Source organism: Callospermophilus lateralis, chromosome 3, assembly GCF_048772815.1.
Source record: "Callospermophilus lateralis isolate mCalLat2 chromosome 3, mCalLat2.hap1, whole genome shotgun sequence".
NCBI classification, from domain to species: domain Eukaryota; kingdom Metazoa; phylum Chordata; class Mammalia; order Rodentia; family Sciuridae; genus Callospermophilus; species Callospermophilus lateralis.
Window position 1 is genome coordinate 137,209,985 of NC_135307.1, and position 18,573 is coordinate 137,228,557.

Genomic DNA, 18,573 nt, shown 5'->3' on the forward strand with positions numbered 1-18,573 from the left:
CTGCTAAGCACAAGAGTCTCCATGGAGCTCCCTTCCAGCCCCTGCGGCTTTTTGAATAGATGTGTGTAAAGGGTTTTTGTAATTGTTTGGCTTTTTTGAAGGCCTTTGAAAAGCAGAAACATCTGGGGAAAGGACTCATGGTCTGATAATTCACTAGAATGTTCTGTGGCTCTGATTCAGATCCAGCAGTCATTCATTTTACTTTCAGTTAACAGTGAGATTTGGGTGCTCAGTAAGGGTGCTTTGGCTTCCATTGGAAAATTGAAAGGACCGATGACCCTGTGCCCTGGTGGGCTTCCTGAGCTGGACACGGGCAGGGCTGGGCAGGAGCCACAGGTGGGAAAGCCTCTCCCGGGAATATGTCGCAGTGCCTTGACCTACACGTGGAGGGTGCTTGGTAGTCCTTAAGTCCTTCGTCAGTGCGGTCTCAGGGTTAACCCAGATCTGACAGGCTTGACAGAGATCTTCAGTATTTTTAATTGTAAAATAGTACATACTGATTTAAAAAAATCAACGTCTTAAAAATTGTCCAGTGAAACCCCCTTATCCAAAGAGGAAATGCGGAAACAGTAAACCAGTAGTATCTACTCTGTTCTTTACATGGTGACAGTGTAGTGACAATGGCCATAAAGCACCTTGACCCAGTAAGCATGCTAGGCAGTGCTGCTCTCAATGGTTTCCAGTTGACATCCCAGCCAGCTCTCACAACAACCCTGTAAAGTAGCTGCTTTTTAAATCATCACTTTATAATTGAGGAAAATAGGACCAGAGAGATGAGTTAACTTGCCTAAGGTTGCACAGTAATGGCTGAGCTGTCTTCAGGATCCCTATTCCTAACTATTAGCATTGAGAAACTTTGACCTTTTTTTTAGCACTTCCTTGACAGTTATATTAGTGAAACTGGGGCAGAATACCCTGAGAGAACAGCTCCAAACTACTTGCTACCTCTCCCATCTCCCAGCACCCAAGTGTGTTTTGTATTGCCCGGACATCTTGATTTTTGTTCTTTTGGTTTTCAGCACAGTCTGGTATGCAACAGGTGCTTAATTAGGATTCATCTCAGATTTTTAGATTGGGTGACCTGGGCTTAGTGATAAGAACATTTGCCTAGAGTGTGTGAGGCCCTGAGTTCAGTCCCCAGTACTGCACACTGTGTGTGTGGCTGGCTGTCTGTCTGTATAGATTGACCTGTGAGTACTGTAGTGAGTGAGGTCAGAGGCTGGGACTCCGGTTCCAGCCCCCACCTGGGGTCCTCTGTTCTCCATCTCGCACGCGCTACCACTGGAATGTCCAAGGTGGACCTTCACTCACATGGCTGGCTCCCGAGCCCAGGTGGCCAGAACAGCAGGGGAGGCCAGGCAGCTCCTGCCCGCCATGTGGCCGGCACTAGCTTCCTCAGCACTGCCCCCCGGGGTAGTCTGCCTTCCCTCCAGCTCGGCTGGCCTCCCCTTGAGTGAGCCTTACAGAGATGAAGTGAAGAACTCAGCTTAGAACGGGCAGTGTCGCCCTGTGGCCAGTGGTGGTCCCAGAAACTGCACAGGCTCAAGGCAAGGGCATAGAGCCCCCCTTGGAGTGGGAGGTATGTCTGCCCCACTCGCCCACGTGAGCTCCCCCTGGCCCCTCTCTCTCAGGCCTCTCTCTCTTTCCTGAAGCCTCACTTCCACCCGACCTTTGCACTTGCTAACCTCTGCCTGGAGCCCTCCTTTCTCACCTGCTCTGGCTCTTGAGTGTCAGCTCACATCCATTTACAGGGCCTAGATGACCCCACCCTCTTGTCCCTCTGTAGACCATTTGATTCTGTCCACACACGCAGGAAGTAAGTCTACCCTGTGCGCTCATTTGCTTACTCACTCCTTCCCGCCCTCCCTCCCCAGCCCAAGCGCAGGCCATCCCCATCTCCTGTGCCTGGCAGGTGGTACATGGAATTCAGGAAACTTAGGGCGGGTGAGTCAGAACCAAGTGGTCAGCCCTCGCATACATCTGCTGGTGTCTCTGGTGATCAGAACTGCAAGCAGGAAGTGAGGGCAATGAGCGTCTGGGGCAACAGACTCCACTTCCAAGGCGGGATTGACCCCCTGAGCTGCTCCTCTGCTTCTGAAGTTGATTTGACAGGGGCACCTCCAGAGCCCCCCACCTCTGGGCACTGCCCTTCTGTATGGTTGGCCTGGGCACAGCCTCTCTGAACTTTAGGGAGGCCGAAGACTACCTGACTACCTGTCCCCGCAGCTGGTTGTACCGTAGCCTGCAGTGCCAGCCCTCAGGAGAGGGGGTGACAGGGCAGGGCTCCCCAGGGAGGTGGGAGGGGAGACTTCTATCATTCTGTTGTCTTCCCTTCCCCTGCTGTGTCCCCCTGCTGTGACCCCCCCTACCCCTGTCAGAGTAGGGAGCTCAGAAAATGCAGTCAGGCCAGTGTTTCAGGAGTGTGGTGGGAACCTCTGTCTTCGTATCATTAAATTGGGAGCTGTGGGCTGGGGATATAGCTCAGTTGGTAGAGTGCTTGCGCCCGCCCCCCCCCCCAAAAAAAAAAAAAGTAGCGGGGTGGGGGAGCCAGGTGCCATGGTGCACATCCTTAATCCTAGCCATTCAGGAGGCCAAGGCAGGAGGATTGCGGAGGCCAGCCTGGGCAACTTACTGATACCTTGTCTCAAAATCAGAAGGACTGGTAATGTGCTTGTGGTGAAGCGCTTGCCCAGCATGCTCCAGGCCCTGGAGTAAAACCCCAGAACTGCAAAACAACAACAGAAACTTGGAATGACAGAAATGGGCTGTGGCAGGGCCCAGGTTCTTGTGGTCCTGTTGGTGTCCCGGCTCTCCCGGTGTTTACCTGGGCAGCAAGGGCAGGGCTTGCCTTGCCGTCAGTGCTGGCCCCTGCCGTTGCCATGACTACTGTGCCTTTTGTTCACCGCACCAGAGCACCCAGCCTGGTGCGGTGGAGGTCCAGCTGCATGCTCCTCTCTGAGGCTGACATCTGGACCCAGAGACTGGCACACCGTTGGCCCCTTTTCCAACTAGAACCAGAGAAGCCATGTGGGTTTGCTGCAGCCTTGAGCTCTTAACATAGCCCTGAGCTATCCACACCCAGGAGCCACCCAGAAGCAGAGCAGGGAGCGTCTCTCCACCCCACTGGCCTCCAGTGAAGAATGGTGGACTCAGAGGGCTTGCCGGCTCCTCAGGTGGAGCCAGGTGAGGCGGGGTTGGTGCTGTGCCCTGGAGTCAGGCCTCCCAGAGAGCATCGCCTCTTGGTTTTCCCTTCAGAGTGGAGCCTTCAGCCCTGGAGTCCCGGGAATGTGGCAGGTGTTCTCCTGAAGGCCTCACCCCCTTTGTTACTTTTTGCCTCCTTCATTTGGGTTACTTTGTTTCACCGTGCACTTGGCTAACCTCCCAACAGCACTAAGAGACATGGGCTGCGCACATTGTTGTTTGGTGCATTTTAATAGTTCCTTTGCAGGTAGGGACACCAGGCAGAGTGTGCGAGTGGCCTTGTCTGAGGTGATCGGTCCTCTCAGCAGGATGATGAACTGCCGGTCTGTGGCCTTGCAGTGATGTGCACTTGTGCTCTGTGCCTTCAATTCATCAAACCCTAGGGCAATGCTTAGATAATCACAGCCTCTCTGACATGTTTATAGTGTGAGAGTGTCTGATTGATGGTAGCCACCAAAGATGGGGAGGCTGCAGGGAGGCCACACAGGACTGCTTCTTCCCTCTAAGATGCCCCCCTCCCCCCACACTGCCTCTGCTTTACACTGCACTCCTGTGGCAGGGGCTGGGGCATAACTGGCACTGAACACACAGGAGCAGTCTCCTCAGAGCCAGGTTGGGCTCCCTGGAGGTGGAAAGAACAGAGGGACATACACAGGAAGACCCTTTACCAAGGCCAGCAGCCTCAGTTAACTGATTTCCCTGTGAGTCCTTGTCCCAGCCAGGACCCATGGTGGCAGGTGACTGACCTCAACAGAGAGTGCAGTCCAGCAGTAGCCCTGCAGGAATGAGGGGCTCTGCTGTCCTCCCTCAGACTCCATCACGCGCAGAGCCATCATCCACCTTGCTCCCAGTCCTGGTCTAGTCTAGTGAGGAGAAAAAGCCTGTGTCTCTCCTGAAAGTTCTGTGTACACCATAGAGTAGTCTTAAGGCCCATCTGTGGTGTGAGGCCATCCCCACTGGGTCATGGGCACAGACTGATTACCCAAGCCTGGCGGGATGTGCCTCTTGAGCCATCCAGGACCAAATGCCCACCCTGGAGTGGAGGAGGGTGGAGGCAGCGGGCACCCAGAGAATAGCCAGGTGTCAGCATGAGGAAGGGGCATCCTGCTGGTTCAGTGACACACAGCCAATGTCCTTCATGCACACACGTGGCTGCAGCCACCTGGGCAGCATTCACTACCACCGTGGTCTTCCTGCCCTCTGGGTCTAGACAGCATCTGGGAGCAGTCAGTTTGGATGTTATGTGAGGTGAGTTTCGTGTGCTGAATGTGTCTCAGGACTGTCTCACCACCAGAGAAAGGGACAGATGGGTCCATGCCATCAAACTGAGGGACTGCTGTTCATGATGGGTGTTGAGGCGCATCATTGCGCACTACACATGGTCCCTGCTTTGCTGAGCCTCCTGTGCAGCTAGGGAGACAATACTAAATAACAGGTTTGGAATGTGTGTGGGCCTTAGTATTCCTTATCTGAATATTGGGTCCAAGTGCCTCACTTGGGATATGGCGAGACAATGGCTACTGTCACTGGGAGACTGACCCAGAGGCAGGTGCTGTCCAAAGGAGGTGGGAAGCTGAGAAACAGCCAGGCAGGTGCCTCTACTACTCTGGCTGGCAGCTGATGGTAAGCGGGAACCTGCTGTGGTACAGTGAGAGTTGTTGGTGTGTGTTGTCAAGCAGGCATTCATGGTGAGTTTAGCAAGACACTGGTCATCTCGGGCTCTGCAGAGGTCACTACTGTATGGCCTTTCAGGGCAGTTGTTGGGATCTGACCCCACTTGGGCACTTCCTCAGTCTGTTGATCTTACCTGTAACCCCTCTGAATGGAGCCTCCGTCTGGATGTCCTCACCAGTGCCCTGGGAACACCAGTGTGGAGGCCCTGCAGCCCATGGTCACCTGCCTGGAGAGCGCAGACCTGGGATCTGTAAGGGGCTAGGGAGGGGATCACTGCATGTGAGGCACTGCCCGCACCAGAACCCCTCAGGCCTCCATCTGCAAGCTTGGGGTATATCGTCCTCTCTGCTGTGGGGAAAGCAAGAACTCCACCCTCACCGCCTGTCAGGGGCAGGTCTTGTGCAGAACTGGTGGAGCCCACATGCCCCTGGGGGATGAGGGCTTGGGCTGAGAGTCCCAGAGTCCTTCTTAGTCCTTGGCTTGGAGCCCACATTCGGCCCCCCAACCTGGTCTACAAATCAGAGGCAACGCTTGCCTCATAAAATGGCCCTCACAGAGAGGGGTAGCATAGGGCTCCCGGGTGAACGGCCACGCTGGGGAAAGAGGCCAGGGATTGAGGGAGTAGAAGCTGGAATGAGGATTTAGCAATCACAGCAAGATTTGGGAAAACGCATTACAGGGTCCACAGTTCATATTGGGCAATTCCCACTGGTCAGGGGCCTTGACAAAGCCTCCAACTTACCGGTCAGCACAGCCTCTCAGCCTCCATGACTCCCTATCCTAGGGCCTCAGCTTCAGGGCAGGCTTGAGAAATAATTGCCCAGTGAGGGAATCACAGAGGCCTGAGCTGAATGAGGATTTGACTTTGGAGAAGAAAGGACTGAGGTACAGAGAAGGGGAGAGGTACCCCAGGCAGAGTGCAGGAGTGGCAGAGATCCCTGTACACAGCCCTATAGCATCCTCGCCCCCACTCCCAGGCAGGTGAGCTTCATGACCTCGGGAATGCAGCCTCACATAGCAGTGTCTGTGGAAGGTCCCAGGGTCTGCCTGGATCTTGGGGGCATTAGTAAACTGATTACATTAGTTTGTGGCTTCTCTGGTTCTTTGCCAAGGAAGGAGAGAGAAAAACGAAGTTGGACGCTAATTTACAACTTCAGTGAAGCATGAAATCGCTTCCTTCCTTTACCAGATTATACTTAAGTAGAAAATTGACTTTGGGTGGGGGCAAGGGGAGTTATATACTTTTGAAAATTAAAAGTGAAGAAGAAACTTCGTTGTGCCCACCATTGCTAGTGGGAGGAAAGCAGCACAGGCTTTGGGGGGGTCAGGATACAGGAATGCAGTTTGCTTCTTGGCTGCGTTTTCTTGAGGCATGTGATTCTTCCTGTCTTGTTGGTGAGAACTTCCTTTGACAATACTAAACTGGGTCTTGCTGGACTTTAAAATGCTTTGGAATTTTTCCCAAATTCAAATTTAATTGAATTTGGATCAAAGCCAAAGTGCTTTGAACCCTCCAGAGTGAAGCAGGTGGTGAACCTCTGCCAGTCCAGTTGCACAGTTGTGGTGCCCAGCAGAACAGGAGGCAGGAGACACACCCTTGGTGGCCGAGATTCTGTGGTTACCTAGAGGGATCAGGAAGGGACTGTAGGCTTTGAGTGTTATGGCTGCTTTGGTGCTGAGAGTGTCTCACTGTCATCCCAGGCCTTTGTCTTGCTCCCCAGGGTGAGTCACTGGTGAACTGGCCTCACCTCCAAACCCTCACTCATCCCAGCTAGGTGCAGAGGTCTCTGCAGACCCCTGGATTTGGAGAACATATCCACACTGAACATTTAGGGAGAAGGGGGTGTTTGGCTCCTACTGTTCGCAGCCTAGCACAGGGTGGGAGTGGGGGTGGGAATATGGAAGGTTCTGTTGGGGTGCTCACTGGTCCTAGGGAACATGTTTAAAAAGTCCCCCATGGCAAATTCTTCAGGAATCCAAGCCTCCATATGCTAACTGAGGGTAGAGACGGGCCTCAGAAGTGGACAGCCTGCATGGGATTCCTGGCCCTGGCTCCTGGCATAGCTGCTCTGCCTCTCTGAGCCTAGGCTGCTCTCACTAAACAATGGGGCTCCCAAGAGACCCTTCAACCAAGGACTCCTGAGCATGCAGTGTGGTCAAGGGCACATGCTACTGAGCGCTCCCTTGGCCTCTGTCTACACAAATCAGGATGCCTCCCATGTGCTCTTCACTAGGAGAGGCAGCCCTAGCTGGAGCTTACCCCAGGCATGGCTCATCTTCAGCCCAAAGATGTGTCCTAGTGTTTCCAACCTAGGAACAAAGTCAGTTTCTCCAGGGCAGAGAGAGACCCTTGGTGCCCATTGTTCTTAGAGGTGTGGCTTAGGGAGTGGGGATGGTTTGCCAGAGCTGAGCAGACTGGAGGGGAAGGAGAGGCCAGGGTGTGTGGGGCTGGGGGCTGAAGGCCGGGCCACCAAGAGGGCCTGTGGGCAGGAGAGGCCTCTCTCACCTGTGTCCCTCCCCCTGCAGTTTGGCGCACCATGTCAGTCAGCGTCCACGAGACCCGCAAGTCACGGAGCAGTACGGGCTCCATGAACATCACCCTCTTCCACAAGGCCTCCCACCCCGACTGCGTGCTGGCCCACCTCAACACGCTGCGCAAGCACCGCATGTTCACCGACGTCACACTCTGGGCCGGCGACCGCGCCTTCCCCTGCCACCGGGCCGTATTGGCCGCCTCCAGCCGCTACTTCGAGGCCATGTTCAGTCACGGCCTGCGTGAGAGCCGGGATGACACGGTCAACTTCCAAGACAACCTGCACCCCGAGGTGCTGGAGCTGCTGTTGGACTTTGCCTACTCCTCCCGCATCGTCATCAACGAGGAGAATGCCGAGTCGCTGCTGGAGGCCGGCGACATGCTGCAGTTCCATGATGTGCGGGACGCGGCCGCCGAGTTCCTGGAGAAGAACCTCTTCCCCTCCAACTGCCTAGGCATGATGCTGCTGTCCGACGCCCACCAGTGCCGCCGGCTCTACGAGTTCTCCTGGCGAATGTGCCTGGTGCACTTCGAGACCGTGCGGCAGAGCGAGGACTTCAACAGCCTGTCCAAGGACACGCTGCTGGACCTCATCTCCAGCGATGAGCTGGAGACCGAGGATGAGCGGGTGGTCTTTGAAGCCATCCTCCAGTGGGTGAAGCACGACCTGGAGGAGCGGAAGGCCCACCTGCCCGAGCTCCTGCGCAGTGTGCGGCTGGCCCTGCTGCCGTCGGATTGCCTGAAGGAGGCGGTCTCCGGCGAGGCCCTCCTCATGGCGGACGAGCGCACCAAACTCATCATAGAGGAGGCCCTCCACTGCAAGACCAAGATCCTGCAGAACGATGGGGTGGTCACCAGCCCTTGTGCCCGGCCACGCAAGGCAGGCCACACGCTGCTCATCCTGGGGGGCCAGACCTTCATGTGTGACAAGATCTACCAGGTGGACCATAAGGCCAAGGAGATCATCCCCAAGGCAGACTTGCCCAGCCCCCGGAAGGAGTTCAGTGCCTCTGCAATTGGCTGCAAGGTCTATGTGACGGGAGGCAGGGGCTCTGAGAATGGGGTTTCCAAGGATGTCTGGGTGTATGATACTGTCCATGAGGAGTGGTCCAAGGCAGCACCCATGCTGATCGCTCGCTTTGGCCATGGCTCGGCGGAGCTGGAGAACTGTCTATACGTGGTAGGGGGACACACGTCCCTGGCCGGTGTCTTCCCGGCCTCGCCTTCAGTCTCCCTGAAGCAAGTAGAGAAATATGACCCTGGAGCCAACAAGTGGACGATGGTTGCCCCACTGAGGGACGGCGTCAGCAACGCTGCAGTGGTAAGCGCCAAGCTGAAGCTTTTTGTTTTTGGAGGGACCAGCATCCACCGAGACATGGTATCTAAAGTCCAGTGCTATGACCCATCAGAAAACCGGTGGACTATCAAGGCTGAGTGTCCCCAACCTTGGCGGTACACAGCTGCTGCTGTCCTGGGCAGCCAGATCTTCATCATGGGAGGTGACACAGAATTCACAGCTGCCTCAGCCTACCGCTTCGACTGTGAGACCAACCAGTGGACACGGATCGGTGACATGACTGCCAAGCGTATGTCCTGCCATGCCCTGGCTTCAGGAAACAAGCTCTACGTGGTTGGGGGCTACTTTGGAACCCAGAGGTGTAAGACCCTAGACTGCTATGACCCCACTTCGGACACGTGGAACTGCATCACCACCGTGCCCTACTCACTCATCCCCACGGCCTTTGTCAGCACCTGGAAGCACCTGCCGGCGTGAGGAGCACCTGCAGAGCCCAGCCAGGTGAGCCCCAGCCTGGGACTGCTCTGGGCACCCAGAAAGACCAGGGGAGACACACTTCTGGATAATGTTCCCACTCTGGCTAATGGTTGCTGTGTCTTCCAGGGAAGGCTAGGTGAACAGCAGATGACTGGGATTTAGGGACAGGTAACCCTGGGTTGAGGCCAGAGTGGCATGCTTGCTGGCGTGCAAGGGAATTTCTCTCTCTGTTTCATGCGTGAGTTGGAGAGGAGGCCTTCCTTACAACAGGCAGGTAGGTGGGCATGTGAATTAAGGGAGGCCATTCCTCCAGGCCTCAGAGTGGGGATTGCCATGGAGCAGGTGCCCATGAGTCTGTTGGTCTCTGTTCTTAGGACCACGGTTGTGAGAAATTGTTAAATGGAAACCAGTAAAGGTGCCACAGACAGAGAGAGCCATATGACACATTAGGTTCTCAGGAGGGTGAAAGGAGAGAGAGGAGACACCAGGACTTAGGCCAGGTCTGGGATGGGCAAGAGTCTAGTGAGGGGAAGGAACAGTGGGAGGAAGGTTTGCTCTGGCCCCGCCTCTTCTGAGCGGGTTGTGGTTTTTCCTGCAGCTGGTCAGAGGCAACATCAAGTGGCAAGTACCAAAACTGGAAGGGAGTGTCCAAGCCAGCCTGGCAGGATGCTCCAGGAGGGACCAGCAAGGGTGGTGGGTTCTTAGGCACCAGAGAAGGGTTCTAGATGCTAGACATGCTCTCCATAGTAAGGCCCTGGGAAAGGCTGGCATGTCACTAGTTCTTGTCCTGTGTCCCATCTTAGAGCCCTCCTCCTGTGCACACGGAGGATGGAGAATGGAGGGTGACCCCCAGGGGCCTGGGAAGCTGGAGGTGAGTCTGGCAGCAGGAGAGGAGGCCTGGAAGAGCCTTCCTGCATGGGGCCAAGATGTTTTTGTTCCCCCAGCTGCACCAGCGATCTAGCTCTGATCTGGCCCCACCCGCCTCCTGCTCTTACAGGGCTGAAAGACCCCCTGTGCAGCCTCAGGCCCAGACCCCTTCAGCCTAGGTCATAGGAACTGTGCCAGGAGGTAGCCAGAGCCAAAATATTAATTTCCTCAATGGATAGGCAGAAACAAATGCTTGAAAGCTCTACACAGTGACAGCAGTCCTTCTTAGCTGGGATTGCTCCTAAACAAAAGCTGATGTCTCAGCCCTTAAATGATCCAGCCAAGCCTTTGAATCACTTAAAAGACCTGGCAGGCATCAGGTCAGTAAGCACAGGGTGCCAAGCTCAGCCTGAGTAAGATCTGCCCTTGGTTCTCTTTATGGCCTTTTGGATTTGTTTTGTTTTGTTTTAATCTGCTTTCTTCTTTGGGAGAAAAATCTTACCCTGCCAAATTTCTTGGTCCCATGGGGAGTAAGCTTCAAGGAGGATATTGACATCTCTGATTGATGACCTTTTCTGACTCTAGGTGGCTTAGAGACCTGGGGTGTTAGGTCACCTGCAAGGTGGAGGCCCCGCTTAGACTGGGGGGGAGGGTGTGTGTGTCTCTGTCCATCACTGGAATCCTGAGCGCACGGATCGGTGACATGACTCAAGTGGGAAGGGTAGGAGCAGGGAGGCTGCCCACCCCTGGATCATGTCCCTGCCGCCTGTCCCTGCCTGCTGGGGTAGGGGGCAGCTCAGCTGGACCTGGCAAACCATGTGGTTTTCAGGAATTTCTGTGCTTTGGGGACCCCAGAAGGGAAGCACACATTGGCTCTGACTCTTACTGGTTGCTTGATGCTGGGCAGATTATTCCATGCCCGGGGCTCTGCTTTCCTGTCTGGACAGTGGGAATGGATATTGTGTTGCTCGTAGTACTTGGCTAGAGATCAAGTGAGGGGCCAGCATCAGATGCTGCTTTTCTAAGGGGGAGGATGATGATATCACAATGACAGCTTTGGGACACTGCACTACAAGGGCCTCGATGTCCCTAGCCCATCCTCACAGTTGCAATTGCTATAACCCGGGTACCTTTGCATGCCCACCAGAGCGCTACAGAGGCTTGTCCCTTTAGTCAGTCTTCCCTGGTGCTGTTATCAGCCGCACTTTAGGGATGAGGAAGTGGGCTAATTGCACAAGAGCCAGCCCATCCTAGATGGGCCTAGGAAGCCATTCCCAAACCCTGCTTTCCAGAGCCTGTCCCCAAGGCATTCAGGCTGCAGGCGTCCTGAGCTCCTGCAGTGGGAGCTCCAGGTCGCTCTGGGCCCCAGCTGTGGCTCTGTGTCCTTTTCGTGGGCCCTAGCAGCCAAGTGGAGTCTTCCTTGCAGCCCCCCTCTATCTAGACCCCTCCTCCTCTGACTCCTGTCCCCTCTGGTCAATGCTGGGTTGTTCCAGGCTCTGCAGGTGGCTGCTCCTATGCCCCTTCTCCTGCCTGGACAGCTCCAGGTTCTACTTAAAGGCAGCTTCTCCTCGGGAGAGCCGCACTCACAGCCAAACAAGCAGGGCAGAGAGCTGACACTCAGGGCACTTGCCTGGCCCTTCCCATGTTCTGGGTGGCCATCCACACCTGCCCTTGGCTCCCTGAGAAGTGGACTGAGCTGGAGGAGAGCCCCCAACTTAGCCACTGACCAGGACCTCATCTAGAAGTGGCCTCAGCCCTCTCCCCCCAATTACATGTCCCTCTCCTGTTCTTCCAACCTTTCCTGGCAAGTAGCAGCGGGTGGGGGTCCAGATGAAGGTCCTTCCCAGAAATGTAGCTCTCCCTGTGCCTGTAGAACTCCATCCATCGTGCCTTGTGCAGATGCAGCTCCAGGAGCCACTAGCCAAGGTCCCCTGCAGGTGGCAGCTTCTCAGCACCTCTGGTGGCCTCCTTGCTCCATGTGGAGCTCTTGCTAGGGGCTGCGTCTGTGCTGAGTATCTTTGTCCTTCCCTAGTCCTCCCAGAACAACTTGTCATATCTGTTGCTACCACAGGGTTGGCAACATGACTGTGAGAGCCGATAGCTGGCATCGGGTAACCATCCTGGGAGGGTTGAAGCTGGACCTGGGCCCTAGGCATGCCCCACCCCTGCAGGCATCTCTGAGTCACCAGGCATCCTCAGGTCCTGCAAGGCATGGAGTGGCCCTTCAGCAGCACAGTGGGACTGGGCATTGCTGTGTTGAAAATTGAGCATCATCAGGACCTTGACCCCTGGGGCCAGCACATTCTCTCTAGTGTCACAGTAACATCCACATCCCTAGGGATGGTTGGCAGTGGGACCCTGGAGCTAGGTGTGCCCCCATTTCCTTGGGTTGCCTGCTGAGGGTGGACTTGCCACAACGTCCTTTCCTTTACCTCTTCTCCAGCTCCCCATGTCCCCCCCCCCAGGCTTCAGGACATCAGTGCTGGCATTCAGGCCATGAGAGCTCATCTCCTCCTCACGGGGCTCGGGGGCTCCAGTCTCAGCTCAGTCATTAGGGGAGCCTGTCCCTCCAGGAGCCTGGGCTCACTTGTGCCTGTGAGAAGCTTAGGACATCCGGGTCTCCATGGGGCAGTGCACGTCCACAGGCAGACCCGCGCCTGCTGCCCAGGCAGTGGGGGACGACCAGACCATCTTCCACGGTGGAGGTTTGTTTCATTTTACAACGAGGAAACCAGGCCTCAGAGAAGAGGCTGCCAAGAATTAGGAGGCCCCCTCAGGGATGACCTTGGGATGAGCCTGAGAGCAGCCGGGTGATGGGAGAGGGAGCACAGGAGCCTGGCTTGTGGCTCCCCGGGTGCCCGGTCTTTAGGGCACCATCTCTCCCTCTCAGCAGCCAGGGGTGCATAGCCCTCACCCCGGCGCTGGTGGCAGTGGGGCCTTGCCCTGAGGGGACCCACATGCCAGCGTGTGATATGCTGAGGTGGGGCCCTCTCAGGGGACCTTGGCAGCAGGCCCTGGAGCCCTGGTGCTGCCATCTAGAGCATCATGAGGGTGCCTCGTGATCTGGGAGAAGCTCGGAGGAGTTTGTGGGGCCTTCACTAGTCCACTGAGAACACAGCAGCTACCGTGCCAGCCCAGCACAGGCCTCTAGAAACTTGCTGGCACCTGGAGATGGGGATTCCTACAGGCAGGAATCCCCAGTGCTGGCTTCAGTTTTTTGTTTGTTTGTTTGTTTTTCTTTTAAACTATGTTACTTAAATACATAGAAACGTACAACTAAATAAAAGCTCCTGTGTTCGCAGTCTTAGCAGCTGCTAGGCGGCACAGATGTACGGGTTAAGTGCAACAAATGCCCAAAGACCCCTGAGACTGGAGCACCCAGGATATTTTGCAGAGACTGTGCTGCCTCTGCCTTTTGGAGTGAAGGCTGCATGGGCAGGCCTGTTAGGGAGCACAGCCTGCCTGTGCCCCAGGAGCCCCTGGGGCAGCCTGGCATTTGGGGCTCAGCTGTGACTCCTTGGTTTATAGCTGCCTCGGAGCCCACAGCACTTCCAGGGCTGAGCAGAGTCAGAGCTTGTTGGGCACTGAAATTGTGGGTGGACACAGGTGCATCAGAAGACCCTCAAGGAAGGTTCTAACCCCTCCCCTTAATACAGGGGACCCTCCTTTGAGAAACCCTGCCCAGCAGATCTGTCTGTGGGGGCTTCTCCCTTGCTGCCCTGAGGGCTTCGCTCTCTCTTCCATGTCCTCTACCTGCCCAGTGCTCTGTCCTGCAGGGTGTGTCTAAATGCACTCAGGAGCTGCAACCTGGCCAGGGGAGGTCTCCCTGGGCTCCAGCTCCAGCCACATCTCCCCTCAGGGCAAGGATTTGCTGAGCTCTGAGAACCAGAGCAGCAAGTCAGCTCTTCTCCCTGCTTCAGGGCTGCTCCCCCAAGCCTCTCACAGCCCTTAGATTCTCAGCTTCTCTGCAAGGCATCTCCTCACTTGCAGGAGAAGCACTGCCGCTCAGAGCGGGTGCATATCGATAGAGAACACAGCACAGGAGTGTGAGCTTCCTGACCATAGGGACAGTCTCACCTGGTCCCCACTGTGTCCCCACAGCCTGGAGTCAAGAGGCTGTGCAGTAAATGTTTGTCTACAGCACACATGAGCGTGCTGGCTACTGTCCACAGCCTGTCTGTCACTTATTCCTCTTAACAGCATGGCCAACCACATGCCTGCCCTCCCCCCTTCTTGCAGACCCTCCATCTGCCCTTGTGTTTCTGCCTCACTAGCCTACTTTTATTTATATTTTCAAATGTGCCAAATTCTCACCTCAGGGTCTTTGCACATGCTGTTCCTTCTGTCTGGGCTGCTGTTCCCCTCTAGCTTACTCCTGCCCATCCTTCTGGTCTCAGGTTAAATATGACTCACTTCCCACGTCCCCCACCAAAATAAAATGAAGGCCCTGGCTCTACTCTCATTTTTAAATTTGTTATTTATAGCACTTCTCTTTGTATAATTATTTGTGCAAGTCTGTGGTTTCCCCCACAAGGCCATGGATGGAGACAGTGGCTGTGTCTGTTTGCCTTCCTGTGCCCCAAGGTCTCCAGGGTGCCCAACAGTGGGAGAGTGTGTAGGGAATGTGGTTTGGGATGAATGACGGGCAGATAGGTGGTGTCCCACATTGCAGGTGAGGAAACCTCCGTGCAGCTGGTGACGGTAGAGCCCTGTTCTTATCCTGGGCTTCTGCTGTCAGCGCCCGAGTTCCAGCACTGTTATGCAGCCTTTTGATTTTGTTCCAGTTTAGGACAGAAGAACATGGCCACCGATTCGTTCTTTCATTCTCTCCCATTCTCTCCTCCACAGACTCTGCATGTCTGTCCTGCCCCACGGCTGCGGTCCTCACTTTCACAGAGTGGCCTTGACCCCGTCTGCTGCAGTGCAGAGCTCTCCGAGTGGCCAGAAGCCGACTGTTCTGAGCTTTAGACAAGCGTCCTGTGGCCCTGGAAGCCTCTTCAGCTTCGAGTGGTTTGCATGGAAGAAGAGCAGCCAGAGGATAGGGGTGCCAGCAAAACTCCCCTGGGCCTTTGGGGAGGACACACCTGCAAAGGCTCAAGGTCATCTGTCAGCAAGTCCTGGACTTGGGCTGGGAGGTCAAGGTCAGAGAAGGGGTGGGGTGGCAGCACAGGAGAGCTTTGGGTCACTTAGCACTGATGGCACAGCCTTTGATTCTAGGGCTGCTCTGTGGGAGGCTGTAATGTCAACCACAGCTGCTGTCCCAGGCCTCGGGGAGGTGTGTCCACCAGAGTGAGCAGAAGGCTGCTGAGGAGAAAACAGCATGGCTTTCATAAAGGCAGAAACCCCACCTAGTGACCTCGTTGACGTCCGCAAGTCTTCATTAGCACATGCACTCAGACCCCCAAGGCCAAAGGGGAGATTCCTGTGGGCAGTGCCCCATGAGGCCCTCAAACCTTAGCCCACTGGGGACCTGGCCCCAGGATGCTGTGCCTAGGAGGCTGGGTCAACTCAGCAAGACTCGAGGCCCTAGGAACTGTCCCCTCAGCCCACCCTAAGAGGCAGTAGTGACTTCCTCTCCTGATGGGACCGCACCCATCAACAGCACCAAGGGCTCTTTCGGGAGACCACACCTGTCCTCAGGTGGTGGCCCTGCCCTCTAAGACTAGGAGCAGCTGTGAGCTGGGGATAACAGAATTACCACAGGGCACCCGTTACAGATACTCCATGGCCCTCAGTAGGAGGTTGGTGACAGGCCTCCAGCCAGTGCCCACTGTCCTCTCTGGCGGTTTGTCCTTGTAACTGGTGACACTGCATCCTGACCCATTTGCTCTGTGAGCTCAGAAAGTAATAGAATGGTCCCGAGAGAATTGCCAGACACTTGTTTATTGCTTTCACCTCCTAGTTCTTGGGGAGCCCCTCATCAGTGTACTCCCAGAATTCAGACTGCATGGAGGTTAGCTTCTGACACCTGTGTCAGACTTCAGTCTCATCCTTCACTCATCCTATCCACCATCTGAGGGAAACAGGGACGTGGTACCATGGTAGGGGGCTGGGCAGGGCTCCCTGACCTGTGGCTTCCCAGGCCACCTGCCATTTGCATGTGCTGCCTGTCTGGCTCAGGAGTGGGATTCAAGTGGGCTAAGCTGCTGATAGAGACGGGGGTACAGACCAGTTACTTAATGACCCCAAATATCCCTATACCTCTACACTGGTGCTGCCCCTGTGGGTGTCTTTGGGCTGGGTTTGCCTGTAGATGTGCTCCAATAATCAGTCACCCACCAGGAGAGAGCTGGAAGTGGCAGTTGCTTCCGGTGGTTCCTTAGACCCCACACCCCACCCTTCCCAGAGGCCAGCCTGTGCTCTCAGGCTGCGCCCCAGGCGGCTACACTGCTGGAGAACTTGGGGCTCTTGGGCCCTGGAGCTGGTGGAAGATCTGCAGGCCTGCAGGGAGTGGCCCTTGGCCCCGTGGGCTGCTGAGCCGAGATAAAGCACACTTCTTACAGCACAAAGGCCATGGTGCTTTCCCCCCAAATGTGTTGCTTTTATCAGTTTTCTAACTTAATAAAAGAGATTTCAGAAATTCTTGGTCTTCCTTGGGTGCTGGGACCAGTTTTAGCAGCCTTGAGTTCCTGCCTGCCACCAGGGCCTAGGGTGTGCCTGTTGGTGTCTGATTTGGGGCCTTGTGGAGAACCCACAGGAGGAGAGGATTCCTCCTCCTCCTTGAGTGTTGTGGCCCCAGAACCCTTTGCGTTGATCTTGGAGCATCCTGATGCTGCTCCCCCTCCTCAGTTGGAAGTGTAACTCCATCCCTTTCAACAGGCATTTTTTGTGCAGTATGGGCTCCTGATTGGCACATAGATGTGAAAGCAACAAGCGCCATGAAGTGGGTGTGACTTCAGGCAGCTTCCAGACCTCAGCATGTTTGACTGCACGGTGGCCCTCAGTAGTTATGCCACAGCGCTCCTGTCACCTCTTCTCTGCACTTTTCACACTAAATGCAGGAATGCCCCTCCTGCAAGTGAAGCAGCTGTGTGGGCGTCAGCACCCCTCAGCACAGCCCTAAGCAACGAAGCCAAGTGGCCTGTGGCGGGGAGGATGCCCACTGACTGCAGCATGGTGCTCAGCTTCAGTGGTGGCCCTTGAAACGTAGACCCACAGAATCCACATGGGGCCTTCAGGGTGTGAAGAAGTGATCCAGATGCTGAAGGAGGGAGGGTGTGATGTCAGTTTTCTTGTGACATTGAATGGTGCGCTTCCCTGCGTGTATCACAAGAGTGTGTTATGAGTAGATGAGCCAAGAGCAGAGTGATCCTGTTTGCCACAGCCCCTGAGGCAAGGCCCCAGGAGGGACATCCTCGCCCACCCCACACACCGCTACTCCTACACCGTTGGTGGGGATGCCACAGTGGATGCGGCCAGTTCCTTGGCATCAGAAGCCAGGGCTTGGCCTCCGGTTAGACTGCTGTAAATGCAGCCCAGACAGGAGAGGTGGCCTGCTGTGTAGTAACAGTGTGAGCATCAGCAGACCCAGGCTTCTCTCATTGTCCCACCATCGTCCAGGCAGTGCCCTATTTCCTGTTACCACATGGTCCCCCAGCTCCTGCCATCCCATTGTCATTCCAGTTGGTAGAAAGGGGAGAGGAGGCAGGGGCAGACAAGCCCCTAGGGGCATGACTCACAAGTTGCAATGTAACTTCTGTGGCCTCTGGGGAGGCTGGGAAGTGCCCAGCTTCAACCCCAGGACTCTTGTCACTAGAAGAGGGAAGATGGACAGGTAACAGACCCCTCATCTACAAGCTGGTCTAAACTTGGAAGGAACCTGCGCATGCTGACCTGCCTCCTCTTCTCAGGGAGCTACTGAGACCAAACATTGAGAGCCATCCGTCTTCTGAGAGTCTGGCTCTGCTCATGAGTATTGTCTCCTGGCCAGTACTTTGTATAATTACGTCCTTTAACCCTCACAGTGACCCTCTAGACCTCTTTTTTCTCAGAGGCCACAGGAACTTGCCCAAGATCTCAGTACTAGTAAATGCCACGTTGTCACCCATAGAATATGGCCACTGGGGCTCGGCTTGCCTGGTCTCAGGTCTGATGACCTCACCCTTGGTTATACCATTTGCTTCTCTGGTTAGACTTGCTGATGCGGGGTTAATAGAAGGAACTGAAGTCAGGTTCTGGAAAGCACTAAACACATGGCCAGCACCTGCAGAGCCCTGAAACTGGGGAAATGGCTGCAGTAGTAGACCAATCCATGCTCTGCTCAAGGGCGGAGTGGGAGATTGCTCCCAGTCATTGACCGGCAGGCCTAGAACGTGGCCTCTCGGGGACCAGACTGAATCTGGATGGGGCTTTGGGAAGGAAGGAGCCCTCCCCATCCATCGGTTTGGGGCAGGTTTCCCTGGAGACCTGAGTCCCTAGATGGCAGATGGAGCTTTCCTGAGTTGTGGCAGTAGAACTGGCCATTTCAGGGCTTCAGCATCCTGCAGACCTGCTGGGGACACCCCATGAACAGGGCAAGTAGAGG

At 55.4% G+C, this 18,573-nt stretch overlaps 1 protein-coding gene across 2 annotated transcripts in view; it reads left to right on the forward strand.

Annotated features, from left to right (window-relative positions):
• Klhl25 (kelch like family member 25) overlaps nt 1–16,629 on the forward strand; it is a 32,757-nt gene extending 16,128 nt beyond the window's left edge. For both annotated transcript variants that reach the window (XM_076848819.2, XM_076848820.2), the window contains exons 2-3: nt 7,402–9,206; nt 14,898–16,629. In XM_076848819.2, the coding sequence (XP_076704934.2) occupies nt 7,413–9,182 (1,770 nt within the window). In that variant the 5' untranslated portion in view covers nt 7,402–7,412 and the 3' untranslated portion in view covers nt 9,183–9,206; nt 14,898–16,629. The remainder of the gene's footprint in view (nt 1–7,401; nt 9,207–14,897) is intronic.
• The last annotated feature ends 1,944 nt before the right edge of the window (nt 16,630–18,573 follow it).